Source organism: Cupressus sempervirens, chromosome 3 (assembly GCF_028749045.1).
Source record: "Cupressus sempervirens isolate cs-2001-9-10 chromosome 3, ASM2874904v1, whole genome shotgun sequence".
NCBI lineage: Eukaryota > Viridiplantae > Streptophyta > Pinopsida > Cupressales > Cupressaceae > Cupressus > Cupressus sempervirens.
In genome coordinates, this window is record NC_143120.1 from 366,446,439 (window position 1) to 366,460,181 (window position 13,743).

The 13,743-nt window shown below is 35.6% G+C and overlaps 1 protein-coding gene across 1 annotated transcript; it reads left to right on the forward strand.

Moving 5' to 3' along the window:
- The first annotated feature begins 10,143 nt into the window (after positions 1-10,143).
- Positions 10,144-12,358, forward strand: NMD3 (nonsense-mediated mRNA decay NMD3 family protein). Its single transcript, XM_089819826.1, has 2 exons — positions 10,144-10,224; positions 10,509-12,358. Exon 2 carries the CDS (start codon positions 10,581-10,583, stop codon positions 12,123-12,125), a length of 1,545 nt encoding a protein of 514 aa, XP_089675952.1. The 5' UTR covers positions 10,144-10,224; positions 10,509-10,580; the 3' UTR covers positions 12,126-12,358.
- Positions 12,359-13,743: the final 1,385 nt, after the last annotated feature.

The window sequence follows — 13,743 nt, forward strand, 5'->3', positions numbered from 1 at the left end:
AACCAAAAAATACAAAACGATTGAATACATGCCATTTGTCAAAAAATCCCCCAAAACAGAATACCTTAAAACCTTAAAATTTTCATTCCTCCACATCCTCACATGAAACACCATTAGTAGAAGTTGAGGCCAAACCGATTTGTAGAGAGTATCCCCACCCAAAAACCAAACTTGGCAATGGAGCAACCTCCCAACCCAAGCCCGAACCAAGAGCAACATCATCTATAGTATCTGTGACAAGAGGCTCCTCCATAGTTATGCATGCCTCCTCACGAACATGTCTTGGTTCATGGGATGTAGTCTCGATCGGAGTACCAAGCCAATGCACCTGATTAGTAATCACTATGTCATCTTGCAAATCAGGACCTAAATCTTGGAATGCACCTGAAGGAGGCCCTTCATGAATTTGATAATCAAGGTTGGAAAGGCACAACAAATCCAATATAGCAAAACTAGTGCGCCTAACTCTATCTTCCAATTGGTGACCCAAAGCCCTTACAGTAGTTTGGAGAGCAGATTTCATAATGTAAGGATTCTTTTTTTCAAAAGCTTTCTAAAGAACATCGAACATACCATGTATTCGTGTTGCCTTAATAACTGAGATCTTTAGAAGAGACCACCCACTAATGCATGCCCAAACCAAAGATCATAATGTTGCATGGCATTTGCAAGTTTATTTTCATTCCAAAATTGAGGAAGAAGCACTTTCACCACCAAAATTTCCAGCAAACAAACTGACTATAACAAGTCCATGGCGTTTGAAAGAAAGATGGACACAACATTTGATGGGTATTGGAAATGTTTCATAGAAGGGCATAGAATTGCTTCACCAATTACCTATTGAAGACCTCGACGAATTGAAGAAGACTTGATGAAGAACATCATTTCCATGGCCCTATCATCAATACGTAGGGGCAAAATAGCTTCATTGACATTGGGGTTAATCCATATACGATAATTTTTGGGCAGCAGAGACCAATGAAATTGATTGTAGGATTCACACTTGGCAAATAATTCCAAAGGTGAAGACATTTTCAAGCAGGGTATGTCAAAGATTGCTCAACTCCATCGATATATGAAGCTAAATAAGCCATTGTCGCCATTTATAAAAAAAAATAACAAATATCTTCATAGTACCTGTGCAGGATAATAATTATTCACCTGATGTGAATATGTGTCGAGCATATGAAGGATCAAAAACCATGTGAATATATTGCAAAGTCGATCTCCGTATTGATCTCGCCATGTGTGATAAAACCACGCGACCAATGTGAAATCAAATCGTACCCGAGTGATGACAGCTTACATGACGCTGGGCAATGAAAAAGAAATTTGTAGGAATTATCTTAACATCACCAACTACATGCCAGAATGATTTGAGAAAGGGGCAATAATCAGTACTTAATTCTGACACTCCACTAATTCATTATTAATTAGAATTTGTAAATCTTTGCATTTCTCAATGAGAATTGAAGGTTGCATTGTGAAATTTGTAAGCCCATTGCATCAAAAGTTGGAAAGATAATTTGCAACTTTGTTCCCCTCTCTGTATGTGTGTGAAAATGTGACCACATGAAGCTTATCGATAATGTCCCAAATTTTTTGTAGCACATACTTAACTTGCCAAGCTAAGTACAACTTGGTGACAACCAGTCACTTGGTCAACACTACCCACTCGATCATCACTGCCTCACTCGGTTAGCATGCCACCACTTGGTGCCTGATAAACACTCAGTCATCATTGGCCTGAGTCACTCGGCAAGACACTATGGCTGAACAACTCGGTCAACACTAGGCCCAAGGTCACTCAACAAACACTATGCTCGAGTAACTTGGTAAGAGCATCGCCCTACCTTGCATGGAAAGCACTGGAGCTTGGCAAGCACTAGAGCTCGGCAAGTGCTGAAGCTTGGCAAGAGTATTGGAGCTCGACAAAGACTGAGCATTCACCACAATATCATCAATACATATATGAGTAAAAAAATCCAATTATTGTAAACAATCCACTATCTCATTATAAATAAATTTCTGCAAATCTTTATAATGCTTAATGGATGTGAAAGGCTGCAATGTAAAAATTGTGATCCCATAACAACCAAGTTTAGATAGGCAATCTACAACTTTATTTCCTTCTCTATATGTATGCAAAATTGTCACTTCATTAATTTGGTCAAGTAAATTCTAGATTTGTTGTAGGATATAATGAAGCTACCATGATGACATTTGCCTCTTAATACATGCATTGATTATAAATAAAGAATCACCTTCAATATGGACTTGTTGAAAATCCCCTTTCTTGGCAAGAAGTAAACCTGAAAATAAAGCTTCAGCCTGTGCTAAATTGTTAGTCCCAGAGGGAAGGGGAGCCATTGAAATTGCAAGGACAAACCCTCTGCAATCTCTAATACAAGCACCAATACCAGACTTACCTGGGTTTCCTCTGGAAGCCTCATCAAAATTGAGCTTCACAAATCCTGGTTGTGGATGCTACCAATGGATTGAGTATCTATCAATTTTATTTTGATTTCTTTTTACTCCGACTCTCGATGGAATATATACTAATTTCCATTCACAGATGATTTTTCCATCTCATGTAGTAATCTGTGGATTGATTTTACAATTATTGACACTGGCATTAGTAGTCTCTAAAATTGATCATTCAATGCCCTCTAGGACCTTTACTAGAGATGAGAATTCTTTTCTGAAGATCCTCTTATTTCTTTCCCACCAAATTGCCTAGATTACTAATGCAGGAATGCATTTCCAGATTCCCTCGAAGAATGCATCAAGAAAGAGGATAGGCCATGTTTGAAAAATATCCCAAATTTTATTATGCAAAGGTGTGGAGTAATTAAATTTTCAAAGAACAGACATCCAACACTGATACACAAACTGACAACTTGCAAATAGATGATCCACTAATTCATATTCATCTTGATAGAGAACACATTTAAAAGGGGGAGCAACTTTCAACCTTTCCAAACGATCACTTGTTGAGATTCTATTGTTAATAACTAACCATGTCAAACACCCTGCCTTTGGTAACACCACATTATTCCAACAGAACATATATACTCTAGAAGGAGTTTTCTTCGAAGCTATATTTTGAAGAAGTTTATAACCCTCTTTAATTGAGTATTTCCCCTTTGCAATTGGAAGCCAAATTAATCGATCCTCAAATTTGGAAATGAATGTTGTTATGTCCGCCAAAATCTTATGAAAGAGATGTTTGTTTTGGTTATCTAAAAAGAGTTGATTCAGATCTTTCCAAATAACTGTCCTTGAATGGAGGCAGACTGCATCTATGAAATGAATAACAAGATTGCCCCAAATTGATTTTGAGGCGGCCAATATCTTACAAACATTTGGAAGTGTGATTAATGGGGGTTGACCATTCCAAGCGTCTCTCCAAAAGTTGATCTTATCCCCACAATTTAATTCTCGAGAAATAAACCTGAGGACAAGGTCTCTAGAAGCAATCATAAAATCCTATATAACGAATCCCTTGGGGGGATTTAAAATGGAAAAAATTCTGTGGATCAGAATTATCAAGATATTTCTGCTGCACTATTTGACACCATGGAGAATGATGTTTAGAGTAAATCTGCCATACCAGCTTACTCCCAAAAGCTTTGTTCCTCAATGCCAAGTCATGCACACCAACACCTCCAGTTGCAGGAATAAAGGCCATATCTTGAAGGGAAATCAAAATAATTTTCTTTTCATTTGTCATATTTCTCGCCCAAATGAAACCTCTGATTAATTTCTGAATTTAAACTAAGACTGACGAGGGGGCCTATAGAACTGCCAAATAATAGTTTGGTATTGCAGAAAGGAATAATTTTATAAGTAAAATTCTGCCTGAAAGTGAAAGCCATCTAACTTTCCAAGACATCACTTTGCTCTTAATTCTTTGGAGAACACCTTCCTAGTAACTTGTTTTATTAGAACCCATGAAGAAAGGAATGCCAAGATAAGTAGACAACAAGGTATCCTCAGAGAAGCCTAAAATCTGTACTTTCTTAACTGAGATAGCTCTATTAGTGTTAAATAAAAAGATCTTAGATTTCAGAGAATTATTTTTTTGCCCCAATACGTTTGAGTATAACTGAAGAGTCTTCTTAATTTGTTTAGCCTTTGAGACTTGTGAGGCTCCAAATAATAGGGTGTCATCAACAAACAAAGAATGTGTGACCGAGATAGATGTCCCCCCAATTTTTGCACCTTTCCACTTACCCATTAAGTGATAATGCTTGATAATTCTACTAAAAGCTTCTACCATGATAATGAATAATGCTGGAGAAAGTGGATCTCCTTGTCTTACACCTTGAGTAGAGGCGAAGAAACTTGAAGCAGATCCATTGACAATCACTGAAAACCAAGCTCCAGAAATGTAGGCTTTAATCCACTTACACCAATACTTAGAAAAACCCCATCTTCTGAAGCACTAAAAAAAGAAAGGACCAAAAAACTCTATCATAAGCCTTTTGCATGTCCAATTTGATGACAAATTGGATGATTGGTTAATGTTGATAGAATGAAGAACTTCATTAGCAACAGTTGCTCCCTCCATAGTTTCTCTACTTGGAACAAACCCACCTTGTTCACGGGAAATGATGTGTGGGACAAGGTGTTGAAGATGAAAATAAATAGCTTTGGAGACAATTTTGTAAGTTAGACTTGAAAAGAGATATTGGGTGGAAATCAACAAATGCTTTGGGCTACTTAATTTTTGGGATTAAAACAATATTTGTAGAGTTGAAATACTTGAGCATAGGTATGGTTTTCCTAGATTCTTCCAAAGCAATAAGTAGATCCCAACCAATAAATTCCTAGCAACTTTGAAAGAATAGTGTAGTCAAACCATCTAGGCTTGGAGCTTTGTTAGGAGGAAATGAAAATACTACCTCTCTCAATTCTTACAAGGTAAAAGGAGCCATAAGTTTTGTATTCTCATCCGAAGACACCATTTTTGGAATAGAATGAAGGAGATAATCCACTTGTGAAGGAAGAGGAGATGGGTAATCTACAGGGGTGAGAAGATTTGAAAAAAACTTGACACCTTCATCTCTAATTTGTTGAGCATTAGATAACATATTTCTTGATTCTGAGGCTTTGATTTGAAAGATAGTTTGAGCAACTCTTTTTTATTATGTGGAAGCATGAAAGAAATTTGTATTTTTGTCTCCTTGTTTTAACCATACTTCTCTGGACTTTTGATGCCAATATTCTTCCTCCCTACTACACAATTCTTCCCACTCTTGTTGAAGATCTTTTTGCTTTACATAGATATCATGATTCATCCCCTACTGAATGGTGATGTTAAAGATTTCCTCCAATTGTGTCTTGACTACCTCTTTATGTTTGAAGACATTCTTAAAATTGTGTTGATTCCAATTTTTGGTTTGAGTCTTAATATGTTTTAGTTTACATGCAAATTGGTGCATCCTCGAGCCTAAGACAAAAGGAGCGCTGACCCACCATTGTTTTACAAGTGGCAAGAAATGTGGGTAACACAACCACACTCTTTCAAACTTAAAAGAGGCTTTGTGCTGATCCTGATATACACTGACAGGCTTATTGATATTAATGGAGATTGGAAAATGACTAGAGTTTGGAGTTGACAAAATTTCAGACTAAAAAATAATAATCACCTAATTTCCAATCATGCGATAGCAAAAATCTATCTAACTGAATTGCAATTTGTGCAAAACCCACCCTCCTGTTTGTCCATGTAAAATTTCCATTCAAGGGTTTAAAATCCATGAGATCATTATTTGCCACAAATTGTGAGAAATCCTGAATAGTTTTCAGAGTAGGGTAGATGCCACCAACCTTCTCTTCTTGATTCAGGATTGCATTAAAATCACCTCCCAAAATAACTTGATGAGTGTTTTGCTTTTAAATTAACTAAGAGAGCTTATCCCAAATTATGAGCCTGGTCTTGTGAAGAATTAGGACCATATACATTTATCAGAGTGAAGGAAACATCAAAATCTGACATTTTCAGCACTTGAAAATTGGAATTTTGAGAGATAATCTGTCCTTGAATTAATAAAGGATTCCAAAGAACACCAAGACCACCAGAAGGTCCACTGCTAGGAGAATGAACTAAAGACCACTTCGGCCATTTGGCTAAGATATTATCAAATGAGACTTGTGATAATTTGGTCTCTTGTAACATAACAATATCAGCTTTCATGTTTTCAATTGACTGGTGAATCTGATTCCTTCTGTCAGAGGCATTAATGTCTCTAACATTCCATGAGTTTGTTTTCATTGCTGACAAGGAGAAACCTTTTTTCTCCTTATCACTCTTTTGGTAATAATGAACTTATCATCCAAAGTAGATTGAACCCCTGAAGCTATCTCAGATTTAGTTTTAGAACCTTTACATTTACCTCTTGATTTAGGTGTCTTGCAAGAATATTGACGAAGAGGAGACTGAACAATCGAGAAGGGTTGATGATGATCAAAAGAACTCAAGGAATTATGGGACTATAGTTCAGACCGATCCCTAGAAACCTCACATTCTCCCAAAGTTGTGTCCTTGTATTGAGAGAATGAACTATTATTTACTTGCTGAAATAAATAGTCCTCCACTCCTAAAGGATCATCAATGATAAGGGAATCTAATAACTGCTCCACTTTATCAACTTGACCTATATTCTCCTCAAGATTTCTAATCTTATAATGATTAGCATTCTTAGGAGAAATCTGGCTATTCCAAAACTTAAAATCCTTAAGCATGTCATCAAGGTCAAAAGGTATTTGCTCACCAATATCACAACCTTCTTCTTCTGCAATCTCATTAATAATATTAAAAACAATTGAGGAAACAATCTGATCACCAATTTGAAGAGCTTTCCAATCTGCAAACTGATCTTTAGCCATCCAAACTTGAGATTTAGAAGACTTTGAATGATTCTGCAATAGCAATGGAGCCTTGTTGCATAGAGGGAATTTAAATGACATAGTAGAATGAGATTCCTTAGAACAGGCAGTAGAGCTTTTACGAAAAAATAAAAGAGTTTTCAAACCAAGAAAAAAATCAAAACCTGTAGCTTTCCTCAAGACCAAGCTATTATGACCATGTAATGATTCCACAGGAGCCATGTCCTTTTCAGGAACTATTTTGTTCGAACATAAGTTGGGATCTGAACTATGATTAGAACAAACAAGTTGTACTTCCTGATCTGACTTTTGGCATTGAGAAGTGAAGTGCCCTAATCGAATTTGAAATTTGTGCATCGTTTGCTCATCTTGAACCTTAAGGGACTAATTCCAAATACCCCACTGAGATTTGATGGAAATATGTGTGTGGAAAGATTTTCACATGTCAAGAAGCAGTCAAACTCGAATATTGAGGTGTGGATGATCATAAGGAATAAGGTCATATTTAATAAAGATTCCCAATTTATTAGCCAGAATTTCAATAATTTGGGGGTCTTGATACCCAAGAGGTAAAGACGGAAAATAGATCCAATAGGGATAGAATTGAATATCGGCAGGCTAAACTTTAAAATTAGGAATCCAAACCATAGTGAAAAAACCCGCCCCACAACAAAACCAACTTTTTTGCTTATGGACGAAATCCCTAGACATCTTGGAATCAAATAAACCTACAAAGTATTTAGATTCCAAATCAATATAAAAGATATCTTTAAGGCCTGACCATGAAGAAAAGGCCCATGCTTTTACATAAGAAAAAACTAGTAGATTCGATGAAAACTTACATATCAAAGCAGATTATCAAAGATAATCAATAGAGTTTTGCAACAAATGACTCAGAAGTGTAATTGCCATTTGATATGAATGCTACATAGGAGGTTGAATGGAATCAACTGTGGGGACTTTCTTTTTTTGCCAGATCTGATGAGATTTATTTGTTTTGAGGGGAGCCCTAGATGGAGCCTGGGCCACACAACTTGGGTTTGAATCATTCAACAGTAGTTGTGATTTCGATCCATCTGGTCCAAGCAAATCAGCTGATGACATAATATCCCTTCCCTTCTCCAAGCTGGAACTATTGACCATATCTCTTAGGTGGGATTGTGTGATGGGGGTTGGAGAAATAGGTGGAGCTCTGGAGCAAATATCATAAATGAGTTGTTTCTTATAGCAAAGATAGTGGTTATTACCAAGCACACCCTTCTTCAAACCCAGATGAGAAAAGGAAAGTCCCTTTTTCCTCTGGTCAACATTGGAAGGCAAGATTTTTGAAATAGTTACTTCCAGCCCAAATGAATAATTTTTGGTATTACAAATTGAGGCCTATTTGGAAGATTCCCCCTTATCGAACTGCAAGGGACCTTACCATTGAACCACTTTTTCTCCACTACCCAAAGATTTGCCTTTCGCCCGATGATCGTGAAAGTAGGGATTAACAAAAAAAGGTTTTGCAGGCTGAACCACTACTTTCCCTCGAAAGATTGATTTTACCACCTTACTGAAATTTGATTCTTGAAATTGGCACCATTGAAATCGAAAATCTTCTGAAACCCTCGCAACTAGTTGTACATAGGGCGTTGAAGCAAAAAATACTTGCCCAATCATCATGAAGCTTGGTTGTACTATTCAGAGGATCCCTTGATTTTGAACTCCCATAAACAACACTTTGCACAGTCAAGCCAAACTGAAAACCTTGTTTTGCACTTGCACCTGGTTGTTTTTGTGCGCCTGCACCTTCACCTTCTTGAGCTCCCATCATTACACCACATTATTTAATAAATAATATTTATTAAAATTATTAATAATCTAATTTGTTCACATAAGATTATATTTTAAATTTCTTCTTTTAACTAGTATTTTTCTTTTCCTATATATTTAAAAAATAATCATTTGTAATCTCCATATTATTTAACTTTTGATTTTTAAAATTGATTTAACTTTTAGCTTTTAAATTATTTTAAATTATTTTTTATATCAATTTAGTTATTTGTTTAAATATTGTTTTTTATAATTTATTTAGTTAATAGAATATTTATTTTTTCATATTACCTTTTGTATTTCTCCTATTAATTTTTCATAATAGATTTTTTGATGGAGTTTTTCAAAAATAATTTTTTTCATGTTTGATAAATTAAATTTAAATAAATAATATTTATTAATCAATTTAAAAGATTTTAATAAATATTATATTATTTAAATTGAAAATTATTAATAATATATTTTGTTCACATAACATTATATTTAAAAAAATAATTTTATTATCGAGTACCTATCGACTTATGTTACAAACACAAAAGTGTGTAACTGCCAGTTTTATATGTAACCAACTTTACTCAAATTACTACTCTTTCATTTTAATGAAAACTAATTTACATTTTAGAAAAAATAAACTTATTAGTTCTATCAACTTACTTTGAACTCTCAAAAACCAACGAATGCTAATTTATGACTATTTTATGATTGTGATGTGAATATCAGGATTTAACTGTGTGATTTTGAGTCAAACTCGATGACCCATGTTTCATGAGTAGTGATTCAACATGAATCCATCTCTCATGAGAATAAATGGAACATTTAGCACTCATTGGATCTAGGTGATGCTCACAGGGGTGAAGCACCGGGACTTCCCGGGAGGTCACCCATCCCAGTACTACTCCAGCCTGAGCGCGCTTAACTACGAAGTTTCCTCCACAATTAAACCCAAAGCTTGCAACCCCATTTGCAAAACCTTCACCAAGTGTTGTGCCTTATGAACCATTCATTAGAAAGCCCCTTAAGCTCATCAATTGATAAGTAGGACATGATTTCCACAGCGAGTCAAATTGTGATGTGAATATCAGGATTTAACTGTGTGATTTTGAATATTTTATGATTGCTTTATATGTGCATAGTGTCAATTTCCCCTCAAAGGTGCACTTTGTGAAGAAGATAAGCATGTCCATACTAAACACATTCAACATAATTATATTTTTAAATTTATATTTACTTTTAATTATATTAATTAGTATTAATTTTATATTTTTATTATTATATTTACCTTGATTAGTATTTTACTTTAAATAAAATAAAATAGACGCATCCTCATTCCTTGAATATCAACGGTATCTACAGAACCATATACGCATGACCTAAACCCGGAAGTTTTTACTATGCCCGTGGTTCATAAACCCTATCAAATTCTCACTTGCCGCTGTCTGAGGTAAACTGAAAAAATTATCGATCAACATTTTCTGTTTGCGAGGTGCATAGGAATCGGAAGGATACTGCGTACAGGTAAGAAATACGTTCATATTTCTTGTGGCACTGGAAACAAAACCTTGGCATCCTCTGACATGGATTTTGTTTTTGTGCGCAATTTTTCTGTTCTCGTTTATTGTAGAAAAATACAAAGAATCAAACGTTGGTGTCAATTTATCTTTTCTGTAGTTTTTACTGATTTACACGAAAGTAATGAAAAACCTAACTGGGATTCATTTTTTCCTTTTTCAGTTTTCTGATCTTGATTTGTAAAAATGTTAAAACCGTTGTTAATTTGGAATCGGATTTTGTATTTGCAGCAATTTGTGGATTGATCTCCCAAAAAACCCTCTTTTGAAGTGTTTTTTCGTTGTTATCAAACCCCTGTAAAAATGGCTGCTGATGGTACAGTCGCCGACATGTTTACAGTCCAGAAAACTATGGGTCAGGTTCTGTGTTGTATGTGTGGCATTTCTATGCCTCCCAATGCAGCCAATATGTGCGTGAACTGTATACGTTCCCAAGTTGACATCACAGAGGGGTTGCAGAAACATGTTACAATCCTCCACTGCCCTGAATGCAGTTCCTATTTACAGCCTCCGAAAACATGGATCAAAGCTCAACTAGAGTCTAAAGAGCTCCTGACATTCTGTATCAAAAGGCTTAAAAATCTCAATAAAGTCAGGCTTGTCCATGCTGAGTTCATTTGGACTGAACCCCATTCTAAAAGAATTAAGGTCAAGTTGAGAATACAAAAGGAGGTCCTCAATGGGGCTATATTAGAACAGGCTTATGTTGTTGAGTATGTACAACAAGAGCATATGTGCGACAGCTGTAGGAGGGTTCAGACAAACCCAGATCAGTACGTGGCTGTTGTGCAGGTGCGGCAGCATGTTAGCCATAGGAGAACGTTTTTTTTTCTTGAACAGTTGATACTCAAGCATGGCGTAGCTTCTCAGGCAGTTAATATCAAGCAAGTTCATGAGGGTGTTGACTTTTTCTTTGGTAACAGGAGCCATGGTTCGAAGTTTGTGAACTTTTTGGGTAGTGTGGTGCCTACTTTGACTCGGAATGATAAGCAGCTAGTATCACAGGATTCAAAGAATAATACTTACAATTACAAGTATACTTTCTCTGTTCAGATTTGTCCTATATGCAAAGAGGATTTGATTTGCCTTCCTCCCAAAGTTTCCTCTAGTTTGGGCAACTTGGGTCCTCTTGTTTTGTGCACCAAAGTAAGTACTAATATTATGCTGCTCGATCCATTTACCTCAAGGCATGCATTTATGGATGCAAATCAATATTGGAGGGTGCCTTTCAGGCCTCTTCTTTCAGGCAGGCAGTTGGTAGAGTATATTGTTTTGGATATTGAGGCTAATGCCGGCTTGATTACTGTGGGTGGTATGAAGTATTCATTGGCAGATGCACAGGTTGCTCGTGTTTCAGACTTTGGAAAGAACGACACAATTTTCAATGTGAAAACTCATCTGGGTCATCTTCTCAATCCTGGAGACTATGCTCTTGGTTTTGATCTCTATGGTGCAAATACTAATGATTTAGAAATGGACAAGTATAAAGGACTTAATCTTCCAGACGTGGTTTTGGTGAAGAAAAGTTATGAAGAGAAACGTCAGAAGAAGAGAGGCAAGCCTAGGCCATGGAGGCTTAGTAATCTTCCTATGGAGGTTGAACCATCTTCAAGAGGTAAAACAGAGGATGCAAAGGAAGCTCAAGACTATGAAAAGTTTTTGGAAGAATTGGAAGAAGATCAAGAGATGCGGTCCAAGATTGCTTTGTATAGAAATAAGAATTATCAACCATCAGAGACGGCCTCAATGACTGATGGTGAAGACGCTCCTTCTGTACCATTAGAAGAGTTGCTAAATGATCTTACACTAGAGGATGATGAACAAGAAGACGAAGAAATGGAAGGCTGAAGTTTGTTTTTCTCTTTTACCTTTTATGTGAATGACATGGTCAATTTGGGTTTGAAAGAATTAATTCTAGACTAAGGTATGAGATTTCTTTGTACCGTGTATTTGAAATGAAGAGCATAAAAATCATTTCATCCAATAGTTACAAGAGTACGAATAATTTGAAAGTGACTTTTACTTATTTTGTAGACTTAATCAAAATTCAAGTATGTAATGTATGGTACCTTTTGAGTTGAGGCTGGCCGCTATATATTTCACTGTGCTTATTAGTAGACTAGATTTAACTTGTACTATTTAACCCACAAATGTTGAAGGATTGATTTAGCAAATGTGATTGTTTCTAATGAAGTTTGTATCCTAGCCAAACTATCAACTTAGCTACTTGTTGAAGGATAGGAAGAAGTTCAGGTTGTGGGTGACCTATAGTGGAGATGAACCTCCATAGAGGTTTGGTTCCTCCTTTCTAGATACCCTCCATCTCTCAGATATGATGATAATGGTGAACTATGACAACTGTTCCTGAGTGGTATTTATTCCTTTCTTACTGTTCGTACATGGTAATAGGAACATGTTTTTATCTTTTTTTTTGAACTGTCGCTGATTTTTAGGACCATTGTCATCTCACGCTGAACAGCTTTCATTCTTTATATGTATTCATTCTTGATTATGAAGATAGCTTCAATCTGTCATCTCAAAGGATTATCATAACAGTACTGTTTTCAAAGATTTCGTTCATTATTGTTCATTTGTAATCCCTTGCACTTCCTCATAGTTGTCATTACACAAAAAGTGCTTTGTCAATGCCCCTTCATATGACACAACAGCTTTTAGGCATTCTAGTACTGTCTTTCTATTTCATGGGGATTGTCTTATTTGCCTTTTTATTATTTTAACTCACCATTCCATTGGTTTCATGGCTCTCTTATGATAGTCTTAACTTGGCAATTCATACATTATCTCTTTGAATGAACCTACCTACCATTATGCAATTAACCTGTTGCTTTTACTTGAGATCACTGTCTCTTCTCATGAATAGTCTTTTATCTACTTTTCAAAGTGTTTGAACTAGTATTTTTTTGTTTAGCATTCTATCGTACTTAGTGTTGACAGCTAAAGGTCTTCGGATGTGACATCCCCTTCCAGAAATACAATTTAATATTGAATTATAATCATCAATAGATATAAATCAATACTACTGATATTATTGCCAATCAATATAATAATTAATAAATAAACACCAGGCAATAATATTAATATTTTGACCTATTTAATATTATTTATATACTGATATTAATTACGCTAATAATATCAACCATATTTGATCAAGGATAATTGTAATGAGTCGATAACTAAACAATGTAATTCTGAGATGACGGTCAACAATAATAAACAATGGTAAATAAACTAATATTAATAGCTGATGATTAATATCAATAGCCAACGATAATAAAATAATACTAATCAAGCCTTCCAAATGAGGGCTTGTGATGTGTGGGCCCATAATACAAGCGGTATATACAAGTATGGCTTGGAAGCTGGGGGGGTGGTGTGTGTTGGACATAACATTTATTTAAGGAATCACATTGGGAGTAAATGCGATGGGAAATCTTTAGGTATCTAT